The sequence below is a fragment of the Andrena cerasifolii genome, chromosome 2 (assembly GCF_050908995.1).
Source record: "Andrena cerasifolii isolate SP2316 chromosome 2, iyAndCera1_principal, whole genome shotgun sequence".
NCBI classification, from domain to species: domain Eukaryota; kingdom Metazoa; phylum Arthropoda; class Insecta; order Hymenoptera; family Andrenidae; genus Andrena; species Andrena cerasifolii.
This window is the reverse complement of record NC_135119.1, coordinates 19,545,173-19,560,549: the sequence shown is the minus strand read 5'-3', so window position 1 is coordinate 19,560,549 and position 15,377 is coordinate 19,545,173. Positions and strand designations below refer to the sequence as shown.

The following is a 15,377-nucleotide window of genomic DNA, read 5'->3' as shown; positions in this document are numbered from 1 at the left end:
CTCAAAACATCTATTAGCGAAGTTCATATTTTGACAGCTTAATACCATTATAAAAGGCAACTTTTGCCAACTATTAGAAGTCATGAGTAATAAAAAAAAATTCTACCCCTATATTTCGTTCCACGGTACTTTATACGCGCATGATACGATACGCTCGTACATACCTTGTTGAAACAAGCCAAACAGAGATATGGTTCATGAATAAAATCTCCGCAGAACGTTACCACCTTTCTGGAACGGCATTCTCACCACCGTCTTACCAAGAATTTCAATATTTATTTTATAACAGACCTTACAAAGCTGTTTCACCTCGCTCACTTTTCCTGCTCCTACTTTAATTCTATCTCAAGTAAATTTGTGCTTGAAGAAAAGTAACCGTCGACTTCTCTTTCGCGGCATATTCGCCGACCACCCCCAGCATGACAAATGCACAGTGCACGATGACACAGTTGACTGGAACGATTTTATATAACATTTTACCAATGTATACTTCGTGTAACGAATATTTCACCGCGGCCTTATAAGCCGGACACAATAATCCGTTACTGAATAAATCGGCTGATAAGTTGATTGAATTCGTAACGAAAGGAGCACGCAAGGGTCCTATTCCCCTAGCCGTGCGGGGGAGTCAGAATGGACACTCGAGGAACGCACGGAGGGAGTCTCGCAAAAAAGCCGAAGACGAGGGATACATTGATCACTACATTGATCGATTCACCGTCGGATACCGTTCGTCGTTCGGTGGAGTCTCCCAGGGAAAAAGGCTGAGAACTGCTGATCTAGAGAGAATGTCTGAAGGCCCCAAGGACCTGGGGAAAGAGGATGAGCAGAAGAAGAATTCCACTCGTAAAACACAAGAGGATAAGAAGCAAGGCGGGGGTTGGACAAAAGGAACGATCACATATTATACGCGGGGCATATATCTCTCGTTTTATGTGCGGCGTGACTATTTCCCTGCTCGGTGTACTTACATACGCGCGCGTGAAAATTTTTTCCCCCGAGTTTCGATTCCCGCACCGCGTCTAATTCGTTCTTGCGCGACACTCGAATTAGCGACCGCGGTGTTACGCTAATTAAACGAGGAGCGCGGGCATTAAGCGTGTGGGGGGAGGGGAGAGTAGGGGCGCCTCGAATTACACCGAGTGTATCGTTATGTAAATTTTCTAAGCTAGTCGCGTCCGCGAAGTCAAATCCCGCGTCCCCAGTGGATTTTACCCATGCGTGGAAAGCTCGATTACTTGGTCCCGGATAATAAGCAAGTCCGTAACCGATGTAGGAACGATCCTCTCGAAATCCCGATAGAGTTTGTTGGGAAAGTTTCATCGAGCAGCAGCTCGCTCCACGCTGGAAATTCGGCTGGCGCGCCCGCGCGCACGTCTCCGTGCAGAACGCGAAAAGCGGATACGCGTAAAGAGAAACAGATGCAAATTGGATTACACGGCGCGTCACGGGCGTTTTGTCAGCCGCGAACGCAAATTTTCAAAGGGGATATTTAGCGTATCTAGCGTTTATTACGCGGCCCCTTTCCATTCGATTTCTGATCTGGATCGCCTATACCCGCAGTTCCAAAGGAATTTTTAATTAACGGCACGTATGGAAGCGCAGGGGAATTGACCGGTAAGGGGGCGGATTATATTTCCAAGCGTGGATGGGATTGGTGGATATCTAAATGTGGAAAAAAGTAATTTGCAAGAATTTATTTCAGTGATACGTGACGCAGTAACGTAGGTACTCATTGGTTCGTATTAAGGGGTTGTACCTACTCAAGCGACCAAAGAGAGGCGAATATTTGTGAATTTTTTTTGAAGAAGCGGAAGCGTGTATTTTTACAAAACTTTTTCCGTTTTAAAGAGCAACATTTAAAGAACATTTGATAATTTTTTCGCGGAAAAATATTTATGTTTATAATAAAATAACAAGCGACATCCAAGAAGCGTTTTTGAAAATTTGGTTTTGCGGTGAGCACTGCCATTCGGAACCAGATTATCTAAAATCAAAAAACAAAAATGATTTCGTTAGTATATTAATGTATCTTCCGATTAACGGAGGGAATTTCCGAAATATGAATTTAAAACAAAATGACGACTATTTAAAGTTAAAATCCTGATTTTTTCGCGTGATTTTTCCACGACAAAATCAGGATTTCAACTTTAAATAGCCGCCATTTTGTTTTAAATTAATATTTCGGAAATTCCCTCCGTTAATCGGAAGATACATTAATATACTAACGAAATCATTTTTGTTTTTTGATTTTGGATAATCTGGTTCCGAATGGCAGTGCTCACCGCAAAACCAAATTTTTAAAAATGCTTCTTGGATGTCGCCTGTTATTTTATTATAAACATAAATATTTTTTTACGAAAAAATTAGTAAATGTTCTTTAAATGTTGCTCATTTAAGTGCAAAATGTTCTGTAAGAATATATGCTTCCGCTTTTACAAAAAAAATTCACAAACATTCACCTTTTTTTGACCGCCTAACTAAGTAGATATAACCCCTTAATTTCTTCGAAATATGTATTTCCGATGCTCTATGGGTACCTATCTACTTAGGTGGATCTAAATGAAATTTTCATTAATTGAAATAATATTATTGCATTAATATTACCTAAAAATAAAAACTGTTACAATATTATATGACTGTATAATATTACAAGGAATTTTGTTTCAGCAAGCACAAGACGCTCATCGTGGACAGGCGATGTAGCGTGTGCAGAAGTGGAATGAGGACGCTTAGAATGTCTTTTGTAATATGTACATTGCAGCAAGAATACGAGCATATTACAGGGCTGTGTAATTCAATATCGCGCAAATACAACCCTTTATGAATTTAATCTGTGCCTTTAACAGACGCGAATTCAAAGAATGCTCCGTGCTAAATATAACTTACAGTCGCGCTAATGTAATATTTCATTCGCTGCAATTTCCTCTGGTAACACGGAAATTGCATCGTTAACCATGGGGAAATTCACTGATTACGATTTTATTGCTTTCGTCACGAACGTTGTTTCGCGACGCAAGCACGCGACGAAGATGCACGCAGTTAAAGAGAATCTATAAATGATCGACGATCCCGGAGCACGCACAAAGGGCTCGCCGTTCTTAATTATCGTCCCGGGATCGATTCTGTTCAACTGTGTCGTTCCCCTCAGATGTTGCTCGAGCCAGCAGCCCCGTTTTCAGGCCCGAGGTCGTTTGAAATTGCATTCGAGTAATTATAAAGTGAAACGCGGCCGGATTACCCGTGCATGTGCAATTTGTTACTTGTTCGTGTAATCCAGAGCGAACAATTCGGAATTGACCAACTCTGGACCGGTGCTGTTACAAACGACCGCGCGACGACCCCCTCTGGTTCCTGGTCAAATATTCGCATAGTTACTGTTCCCGCTAGTCGTCGCAATAAGTTACGGTCGGATTCTCGTTCGACGGGCGCGTTCGAATTAATAATAACCAATCGGACAGATGCGTGACGGGTATGGGACTCTGGAAACCCCAAGATCTCAAGTGTAGGTTCCAACGGCTGGGGCACGTATCGCTGCATCTGTTCGTGCAATAGCTCGCCTATAGCACGGCGGAACGGTTAATCTTTTTCTGCGACAGCCTGAAGCTGACCCTACAATTCCAATTTCCGGATACACTGCGTGCCCGACAATGGGATGTGCAATGCTTCACAGTTATACAGGCTTTTGAGGTCATACCCAGGTGAAGCCTTCAGAAAACACGACGCTGAGACAGATTGGACTGTTGAGGAAGGGTTCAAGCACTTCGTTGCATCCGTGATTTGTAAAGCATTTCAATTTGATTGTACGTTACGTGATAAGAGTGATACGGTACAGTCGCGAAGCTAAATGCACAAGTGGCTTATGAACAAAATTTTTTGCGAGTGAAACTCGAAGGAAAAGATATTCCTCGATTCGGTGTCGGAATAAATATAGATTATAAATAACTAGAAATAACTAGAAACAACTAGAAACAACTAGAAACAACTAGAAACAACTAGAAACAACTAGAAACAACTAGAAACAACTAGAAACAACTAGAAACAACTAGAAGCAACTAGAAGCAACTAGAAGCAACTAGAAGCAACTAGAAGCAACTAGAAGCAACTAGAAGCAACTAGAAACAACTAGAAGCAACTAGAAGCAACTAGAAGCAACTAGAAGCAACTAGAAGCAACTAGAAGCAACTAGAAGCAACTAGAAGCAACTAGAAGCAACTAGAAGCAACTAGAAGCAACTAGAAGCAACTAGAAACAACTAGAAACAACTAGAAACAAGTGGAAATAAATAGAAATAAATAAAAAAACTGAAATTACGAAGAATAGAACACAACCACTACTTTTCTACAATTAAATATCGTAACCCGTGTTTCCACCATGGCACGAAACGTGTTCAGTGATCAATAATAGGTTCCTAAGTACTTGTAGCCCTCAAGCTCAATTTTTCGTACACATAAATGTGCACCACAGTTGATTATTCAATTCAATACCTCAGATGGATTATTCAATTCAGCAGTATATAGTTATAAAGGAAATCCTCCAGGAAATTCGAAAGTCGTCTAAAGGTATTTTCGGTATAGGCTTACAAGGTTTGCGTCGCAGCGGACGATCTCGTTTGCGGGCGACCTCGTCACGACGCGAACACTGCCCCACGAATAGAGACACGGTAATTCGGTGAAAGACGAAAGTCGGGACGGAAAAACGTCCGTCGGGACGCAAATACAATCGGACGTAAAGAGGAGCGACGCGGAATAAGGTTGATAAGCTCGGCGGCGTCAGCAAACTGGGGTATCGGTTCTCCGAGGTTCCCGCCCGTGGTACGGAATGCTCGTTTACATCGACACGATAATAAGCCACGCTATCGGAAGCACTATCGAAACCACTCGAGATTCCAGAATGGAACTTTGCTGGAGAATTTCCCGCCGGAGGTCCGTGTCCTTGGCGATCGAATAAAAGAGGCGGCGAGCGAGAAACGGGGAACAAAGGTGGACAGAATGCAGGTTTCGCTACTATAGTTCTCAACATATATAGGAAAATAGGAAAGCAAACATTCATTTTTAAGAGGTGTTTCCACCCCGACGGACCAAAAGGTAGTAGAAAAAAATTGCCTGATACTGCTATAATATTGAGGTTCCCTACAAACCTGCAAAGTTAAAAAAAAATCGGAATTTTTTCAGAAAAATAGAGTTACAGAAATTTGCAGCATAAACATTACCTAAGGCATTGTAAGTAATCACAGATCGTACTCGGGGACTTATATTATCCGATGTTCGAAATGAACTGTATAAAAGATCGAGGTTGACTATGTTCCGGTCCCAAAATCAAAGAAGACATAGTTCTTTGTTGGTTACAATCCAGCATAAACATTACCTAAGGCGTTGGAATAATAACATTCCATTGGTATTTGGGAAGGTAAAAGCAGCACGGGAAAACGTTGAGGGCCTCTGACCCTTCATTGGGCCCCGGTCACCCAAGCACTAGGAGCCATTGAAAATGCGTTCACGGACCAGGAAAACTAGCACCTAAACTATAAAAAACCGCGCACAAGCTGCCAGTGACGTTGCATCGAAATATAATCCCTTCAAGAAATATAAACATTTGAAACAAAACGTTGCGTCTGAGGGAGGAATAAATCAAATAGATACTTCGAAAATTGCGAATCGTAACGTGTAATACGATGGAATGACGTCACGCGTGGCTTTCCCTTAAATTTCACGGCAAAAAGCCTGGATTTAATTAGTTCTCGATGCCACGAAGTGAATAGAAGGCTCGCGAGTGGTCAACACAGACCGCCGGACCGTCAAGATTGCCGACAACGGAGTCCTGTAATTAACGGGATAACGAGGGAATCGCGAAATCCTTTGGAAACACTCTCTCGAAAGGTTACCTACGTCCCCCGATGTTACGTGCACTCGAGACTCTCTCTGAGTGATGAAAAGTGGAGAGGACATGGGCGATGGAAAGGGTTGCACGCGTTGCCCGAGAGGAACTAGAAAAATGAAACGGGACCGAAAGGTAGGCAAAGTCCTCGTGTAATTGAATTTCGGGGAACTTGTTAGGTGGCGATTAAATCGTTTACTCTCACCCTCGACGACTTTGCTTATTCTTCTCTGCTGCTGAAAGGGGTGCTGAGAATCGATTTTAACCGAAGATATTAATCGAAGGAGCATTTTAAGTAACGATGAAATTGGTTAGACTGACGATGAATGACTCAAGGGGGTATTCTCGTCTACAGGGGCGAGATCCTCTATCCTCTTTAGGGGCGACGCATAAAAAACTACCATCATGGTTTGTGCGCTACAAAAATCCGGTGACTTCTTAATTTTTTTTATGAAAATCTCGTATTTTTACGGACACTATAAGAGGTTTCACCCGAAATGGCACATGTTTTACACATCCCATAATTTTTTCAAGTCGATCTGAACCTCAATTCGTTCGCAATCAGGAAAAAAATGAAGAGTAACAAATATTCGAGAAAAACGCGTTTAAAGTTTCTGGGTAAAGGCGACGCTATAAGTTACCGCTCAACCTTTTTAGCTGCCAAATCAACAATTTTGCGAATTTTAATATAAACCAAACGGCATTTTATTCAGAAAGGATAGTACTTTCGGAAAATGCAATACAAAAAATCGATTTTTCGACTACCTAGTCCCCTTAAGGCGGTCGTTTTAGACACCTTTCCCCTAATAGAATTAGTTTCATTTACCACCTCGGTGCACGGTATCCACAAAACTAACAGCAACATATATAGTGACAGAATATTACGAGACGAAGGAGACTGACTCGCTCGTCCCTAAAAAGTAATTATACAAAACTGAACTAATATTCTGCGAAGTCAGAGTCCAGTTACAAAATAACCAAGCTTCAGATCAGAGGTTCAGCTGCTCTTGAAATCCAGGACAGAACTTTCCGAAGTAAAAGTTTCTCTCGTCGTGCTCCAATACACTTATCGGGGAGAAATGCTCGGAACGAAAATGCCGGAGTACAAGGAGAAATATTCGATGCAGCGCGCGCTCAATAGTCCCTGAATTACGCATTACAGTAACATACAAATTCTCCACCGCCGGAGACAAAGAGCGGTAATGTATCACAGAAGAATACACGTCGTTAATAATGCGGCGATGGGGAATGCTGCAATGCGTATCTGGACGTGCCCGTACTCTGAAAAAGCTAGCGAAAATTGAAAAACGAACGGCCGCGCGATAAGCAAATCCTGAGCGAGTGTAATTCACCTCGTTTCCGCTGCTTCATCAAACGATAAAGCTGAATACACTTCTGTAAGCTCGATTTTACATACGATTTCGTGTAACCTCCCTTCGAGTTCCCTCGGTGTTTTTCTCAATAAAATTCCGGGGAAAAAGCACGGACTAAATTACCGCGCGCCCTTGTAAAATTTAAGCTTTACAGTTCTCGTCATTTCTCTACAGAGAATCAATTCGGGAGCCAGATATTAATTCTAATAAATGCTCTGCATTGACGTTACGCTTAACCACTCGTCACTTTGTTCTTCTTGACGGCTCCCGCAACTTCGGAGGAAATATTTCGAGGGTTACTCACGCGCCGAAGCGTAAGGGTACGTTTACGTTGAAGCTGCGATAAACGATCAGAGCGACGATAAGAGCGAGATGACTATATAGATGACCAACGATAAAAGCGTCGGGAAAGAAATATTTCTCTTCCTTCGCTATTATCGCAGCACCAACATAAACGTACCCTAACCCACAAAAGCACTGGCTAAGAGACTGCACGCGTGCACCACTATACGCGATAATAGGGTCCGTTACGACATCCGCGCTCATGACGTATTCACCCCGGTTCCCCGAGGGTCCGCCGGATCATCAGGCGATACGAGATACCCGGGTGGAATCGAGTCAATCCGTTACGTAATAAGCAAATCCAGGAGCGCAGACGTTCCCGAAATCTAGCCCCGGTGATGGAGGTGGAATCCCCCCTAGGGGTAAAGTTTCCACGTACCTTTCCTGGTACCTTCACCGAAAGCTGAAAGAGGAGGAGACAAAGGGTACAGGGGAACGGTGAGCGGAGACGCTGGAGCTGGAAATGAGGATGGCGAACGCTAGGAAAAGTCGACGAACGGGGGGGGTGGGAACGAAAGGGAGTGGGGGCCGCGGAAGCGGTGGGATAGAGACGACGAAAAGAGAAGATGGAAGAAGGGAGGACTCACCCTTGCCAGTGCCACCGCCGGGAAGCTGTCCCAGGCGAGTTGCGCTTCCTCGCCCGTGTTTCCATGACGTTGACCCGAGAGGATCCTCGCTGCCGTGAGAGTGCTCATCCCCATCCCGTCGCCGACGAAGAGAACGACGCCCCGCGCCACGCCGCCCGGCGGCGTCGTCCCGCTGACGCTCGAGCTCGCCGCCGACGCGCGGATACGAGCTTCGATCGCGCGTGTCGCTGCCTCATACCAGACCTCCCTCTCTGGGAACAGAAATTTTTTTTCTCGCCTGAGTGGACTGTGCCCGACTACTACCCCCCGTTCCTCTGGGCCACACATCCCGCTATCTTAATTGAATCTACAGTCTCGGAGCGCCGCCGGGAAAATCGGCCGTCATTGCTGGCATTTGCCGTAAGTATTGTTCGTTTATCGGTCTTTGTTGCCGCGTGTAGAGAGAGCTGTTTGAAGGAGCGAGGAACGGGGGAGGGACTTTTGTGAACGGGATACAATGCTGCGCGGGAAGGCTTCGCTCGCGGATCGTTGCGTCCAGCTATGAAGCCACTTTCTGGGTCTTTCTTTCCGTTTCTATCGCCGCTGAAGAGGTGTCGGTTCAGTAATGGAAGTGTAATTGTCGCGGTAAGTGGGACTTGCGGCTAATGGATTCGGTGTGGTTTGATTGGAGGCGTGATTGGGTTGGATCGCTGTTAAGTAGAGTTTCACGCGTGTAGGAGAAGCGTAAGGGGACTGGAGTTAATGTTTGATAAAGCTCGAAATTTAATGGAAGAGTGGCGCGGTAGAAGAGAGGGGGATGAGGGATAACAGGAGGAAATTAATATTGCAATATTTCATCAAACTGTAAGAGCCTTATGATACTCTGTTAGCAACGTCTAGTTGAATCATGGAAGCCAAATAGTGTGGCACACCATGTTCACGACCATAGTCGGTTAATAGCATTTGATTAATCCGACACAATACAATGGTGCTCGATGAAAGCTTCTTCAAACTCTCGCAGTACTGCGTGAAACGTAAGGTGATGTACAAATTGACATTCTAAGAGAAACTAGGCATTTCACAACTGTGTAAAACGGTGAAGTGGTAGGTAGTAAAATAAAGCACGACTCCGTCTGACATAACACTGAATTTATTTAATATAATGATTGCGACGATGTAGCCAGAGACTCGCGTGAGGTCATCGGCAAGTGAACGCAGGAACTGCTCGATACCGATTGACTGTCTCTTCACAAACCATACCCTTAACCAGGGGTGGAAGAAGTGAAGGAAGGAATAGAGAAAGAGCAAGACAGAAAACTGAAGAAATGCCTAGATCGGTAAAAGAGAAAGCTACGTGAGAAACGATTCCGCTTGGACTCGCGAGGACCTGGTCGCCACGTGTTCTTGACGAACGCCAGGCCCAGGCGAAACCCTCGAGAAACGAACTGTAGAAGAATAGGGAGGAAGTTGTAAACAGTAAGAGAATTTAGAAATGTGAATGTTAGAAACGTAGGAAAAGAAAAGTACCGCAGATAAAGAACGTGGTGGTAGAGACGCCACGACGGTTTTGTGATGTGCCTAAGATCTTGCATATGTATATAATTAATCCATAGGGGATTAGAGTTAAAAGAAAAAACGAAAAGTAAAAAATTAAAACCTAAAAAGATTTTAGTAAAAAGTTTTAGAAAGGAAACTGATGACATAAAAATAAAAAAAACATACAGGAAAGAAAAGGCAGATGAAAAATGGAAGATGAAGAATGCGTTTGCTTGCACTGTCTCTCTCCTTTTTCAAATTTAAAGAGGGGCTCCACAAAGTGGATTCAGTGCATAGAATGCAAAAAGTGGGCACATGAGAAGTGTGCAAAACCGAAGAATCACTTTTATGTGTGCATTAATTGCGAGTCCCCGTATGAAACGGATGACGATAATTAGTGCAACTGATTTCAGTAGTTTTTATTATTTTTCAAATAGATTTTTTATTGTATATTTATTGTAACAGATTCTTAATATTAATAAACTTACTTTTGTTCAAGAAAATATAATTATATTACTCATAATAAGCCTCGTTTCGTAAAATTTAATTCTGTTGTCAACATGTCTCAACTTTCAAAATGGCTTGTTTCAAAGTCATGGTTTTCGTTTAATTACATGCGATAGCGGTCATCGGTAGAGGAAAGAACGTACTTTAAGTCAGAGTCATTGATAGTATTGAAAATGGAATGCAAAAAAAATAAAAAATAAAAAACTGAAAAGTGTAACAACTAGCCCCGGTCTCCCCTACTATGTATTAGGTTGATGCATATGAAATCGCCACTTCGCGTGGGGAAGTTCGAATGGAAAATATTTTTTGCTTCTTAAATATTTAATTTCTTTGAGTCTCCGTGACATTTCTCTACCCGCAAGCCAGCGTTAGCAATTCTTATTGTATCCCCACCATAAACAAAAGGATTTTTACGCCAGCTGCGATCCGCAAATTCATATGAAGGGTAAAGGTGAAAAAACAGAGAATGTCCAATCCATTTGTCGTGCTTTTGCGATTTATAACATATTTTGTTGCTGGCAACTGGGACTACAGAACTGGGTTTACACCACGGCCATCCTTTTACTCTAATTGTTCTACTACATTACTGAATTCACATGTATTTTCCTATAGTGAGTAATAAAGAATATTAATAATATTCCGCGCTAACTGTGTACATGCAAAATTTAAAGCAAATCGGTGGCTCGAACCCCTTGCACCCCTTGTTAGAAAAATTAGCCTCCTTTCAGCAACAAATTACACCTTCGAAGGACTTCGTAACACGCGCACGCCGTAACATTTGCCTATTCCTTGAGAGAGGAGAGTACCAGTTTCATCCCCTGCAACTTCCTTCGAACTCGCCAGGGTGTAATTTGTAAATCCATGCCAGTTTGCTTCCGTGTATCTAAATTCAATCTTCCACTCCCGACGCTTTCCGCGCGCGATCCCTCCTTATCGCGATCGCGGCACGCGTTATTCATTTAATTCCTAATGCATTTAATAGGCGTGCTCGATAATGCAGCCCGGAATGCGCCGCGGTGTTATTAGCTGTCCGCGGGGAATTTCGCGAATGCTCGAGAAGCGCAAGCGGAGATGATGCTAATCTCTAAGCACCGTGCTTCTTCTCGAGGAAGCTCGCAATCTCGTCGAAATTGTCATGTTGCAGCTTCGGGCCGCGCACCCCAGCCCTTCCTCCTGCCCGGGACAGGAGCGTTTCTCGTCTGAACGCTGCCGAAGGGACTGGATATCTTAATTGAATCTGTTAGTGAAACGGGCTGGGTCCAACTGTTTCCGAGGAAGTCGTTTGCTGCCTTTATCCGCGGGGGGGCTGGGGGAGGGAAAAAAAGAGACTTCGCCGTGGAACGAAAGTCGCACGGCGACCCGTATGATCGCACGGACAGTGGGTTTTAACGCACGAGAACCACGTTAGCCGAGTTAAGAGAATAGAAAGAGGACGATTATTATCTTCTCAAATCAACATCCATTCAACCTCGACGGGCGTTTTTCTTGCTCGCCCTTTGCACCCACCCTTCGGGAGAATATAGTTTTTTTCTCAATCCTGCTTGCAAAGAGAATTATGGTGGAAGGGTTTGTATTTTCGGAGATTTTCATTGAATGCTCCTGGCGATTAGAAAATATTAAGAAATATAGCAGTTCGTGGCGCGGAAATTAAGAAGGGTTCGAGTTTTTATAGTTACGAGAGTTGATTTGAGAAGGGTTGGTATGAGTCTCTTAGCGGGTTGAGAATTTATAAAATAATGTATTTGGTTAATCTAGCGAATGCTAAACAATTTGATTTAATTCTGATTGTAAAAATTTATATTTATATGTGTCTGTTGGTAATAATTATCTATTAATTTAAATAGCTTATTTAAGAGCATAATATTGTGTGCATGTTGTTGGAAGAAGCAGTCGTGCAATGGAAGGTAAGCCGCCAAATGCAGAAGACCACGTTGCTTTTGGTAGGGGAGACCGGGACAGGTTGTAACACGGGGTAAATTGTAACATAAGTGGAATCTTTTCAACGACAAATCTGTTAATCCACAGCATGCGAGAGCTGCTTGACGATATTAGCACCGTCGGTTTTAATAACACAAACGAGCGTTACGTATTCATTTTGTGGTTATAGCACAGAACTTTAGTACGTAGAGCACGTAAGTAAATTGTGTCTTAGCAATTTTATCTCAATTAACCGCCGTTAGAAACCGTTTGAATTTTTGCTTCTTTGTCGCAAACGAATCAGTACACATTGGTTTATTATAATGCGTGCGTATTTTAGTAATTTGATGTTTAGTTTCTCAGCTGAAACTAAAACGCGAAAATTCAAACAAGGGTAAATTGTAACATGTTGCTACTCACTCCGCTCTAAATGGTGATAAAGCAAACATGCTATTTGCTGGCACACTGGAAGAAAGATGCTCTAGACGAACAACAGAGCAGTCGAGAATCCAAAGTGTAGAAAAAAAAGTATGAAGGCAAAGCTCACAAAGTGCGTCGCAATCGGTGAGCGTGAGTTCGCGGTGTCCCCTTGTAAGCCATCCCGTGACAAGAAGAGAGAATAGAATTCCTCCGGTGTTCAAACGTCGAGATACCAGCAGCTGCAACACCTGATTACTCGCGTAATCGTCGACGCGCCATGTTTGGGGAAGTTGGGGCTGCAAATGCGTATAACAGTTGACGAAGGGAGTTCGGCGGATTTGTATCCGTGGCGATTTTGTTCGATGCCCGGCAGCCAGGATCACCGGAAGCGCGTTAGGGTGAACGACTGTTTCCTACAAACTGCACTAAATAGTCGGGGACCTCGCCGTTACGGTTTGCCTAGGAACACATTGCCGACTAGTAGCCGTTAATGGGCAAGTTCAAACTGTGCCATTGTTAGCGAACTGCCATATCGTGTCGCGATATTGGCCGAACCCGCATTTCCATGAAAGCAAGACCCGATACACCTTGCATTCGAGTCGTCGGATCTGTGTTTCTCGTTGGAGACGTGTATCTTTTGCGAAACGTCGGGAAAGGGATACTCTTGAAATATTGTTAAACTGTAGGACACTGATGGGTGTATTTTGATGCCGATGGATATACAATAACTGTACATAGACCTTTTAACTGGCTGTGCATGTGTATAGTAGAAAATTGAAATAGATTCTTCGTAATGAAATAAGATGGAAATTAAGAGTAACGGAATTGCAGCAGAGGCTTCGTTTTTTAGTTATTATTGTTTAGAAATTCAGATCAGAAGCGCTCGAAGCACTGCAACTCGGCGATCAAGTCGCCGTCCACTTTTGCATACATACCTACTTTGAATTTCGTGGGGACATCATAACTGTTATAAGATAAATTTTAAAAGTTATGGTGTAAGAGGTAATATCTTTAACAAATAACCATTATCGGCGCCAAAAATTATATTCTTTTCTGGTTACATTCGATCATTGTCAATTATTCTTATTAATATTACTGAAAAAAATTTCCTCTTTCCTTTTTCTTTTCTTTTCTGATTTTAGTTTTAGTTGTAGTTATTTAGTTGCGGTTAGGCTTCTAACAGTATTGTCCTGCAGGCTCCCCTTTTACTTTGCTGTGCTTTATGTATTACTGTTCTTTGTATATTTACCAAGTAATAAAGTCGAATAACAATAATAATAAAATTAATTAGCATTCATTAACAATATGAAAAAAAATGAATTAGAAAACTTATATATTTTATTAAGCAAAAAAACGATAAATTCTAGTACAGTATCTTTTATCCTTTTATCCTATTCTTCGTTTCATATATTTTCATACCTTTTTCTCTGCTTAATAAAATATATAAGTTTTAAATGTTTCCACAGGTTTCACAAATTAATTTCACATGGAATAACGCCGAGCACCAAATTATTATAAATAGGTACACGGATTATCCAATAACGTTTACGTTCAGAAGAGCACACCCGAAACCCGAACCAATCAGAGTATTTCCCTATAACTATTTGAGAATGAAGCGATCTATACTCACCCAATTCGTCGCTGTCACGCTATCGAGTGTCAATCACGCCCAGAGCGGCGCGAATTTCTAACGGGCACAGCGAAGTGTGCAGCGGGTAATCCGAGTTTAACGCGTGCCGCGATTAAAACGGACGAAATTACACCTAACGAAGTTTCATTTCTACCCCGGCGACGCGGGAATAGAATTTCCAGCAGCGCGGGAAATATGAATCCTGTAAATCCATGGATCCCCCCCGCGCGCTTGAAAACGACCGCAGCGGTTTTGTTCGTGCACGGCGGTCAACCAGCCGCAATTAATCGGCATCCGAAAAACAGAGCGCCGAAATTTATGTTTCCGTAAATTCCGCGGATTTTTTACATTAACGCGTAGCCGGCGCGACGCGACCCCGCATTTCGTCAGATAAGCGAATTCATTTACCTGCGTTGCGTGCTTCGCGGTCCGCTTTTATATTTATCGCAAAATAATTCGTCGGTCACGCACGCCCCGAAACCAGAGTTGCTGTAATTTTTCCGTCGCTTTATCGCTAGAAAATTGAACATTCCCCTCCGTTTGCGACGGGGGAACCACCGTCCGCACGGTCAGTCGACGCAGAACAAACACTCGTGAGTTATTCAGAATTGTAAAACTGTACTCTCATATCCGACGAGGAACATTTGCCCATTTGTTTCACACCGATTCGTTTCCCCTGAAATAAGGTGAATGTTCCAATTTCTGCTCATTTAAGAGGTTACTTCGGAAAGAAGGTGTAAAAAATTTGTTTGCGATCAAAATTTGCGGAGTAATTGATTAATTCTTTAATAATAAATCAACCAGTCGGAAACTATTTAAGAAAGATGTTTCAAGATGTTTAACTACTAGTAATTTGTAATTAAATATAATGCTTTAGATGTCCGTATTTCTGCTCACGAAAAATAGCGATGTACGTATTTCTACTCACCATTTGTACCAAATTCTACTCACATAATATGTTGCCTTTTCAGGTTAAAATAAGTTACATCTTTTATGGGGATGTTTTGTAACACAACAGTAAAGCATAAAATAATGATAAACAAAAAATAAAATGCCTTCGAATAGAAATAGAGGTTACAGCATATATTGAATTGTGCGATTATGTTGCTAAAATTTTGGTGAGTAGAAATTCGGACACGACGGTGATTCACTTCGCCCTAAACCTAATCACCTGTTTTCTACTTAAAAAAAATTAAAAACAGTACAAAA

At 42.6% G+C, this 15,377-nt stretch overlaps 1 protein-coding gene across 1 annotated transcript in view; it reads right to left on the bottom strand.

The window, feature by feature from the left end:
- The window catches only part of LOC143378790 (alkaline phosphatase), a 355,608-nt gene that overhangs the window by 286,935 nt on the left and 53,296 nt on the right, over positions 1-15,377 (bottom strand). The window contains exon 2 of the mRNA XM_076830761.1: positions 8,180-8,430. Within this exon, the coding sequence (XP_076686876.1) occupies positions 8,180-8,430 (251 nt within the window). The remainder of the gene's footprint in view (positions 1-8,179; positions 8,431-15,377) is intronic.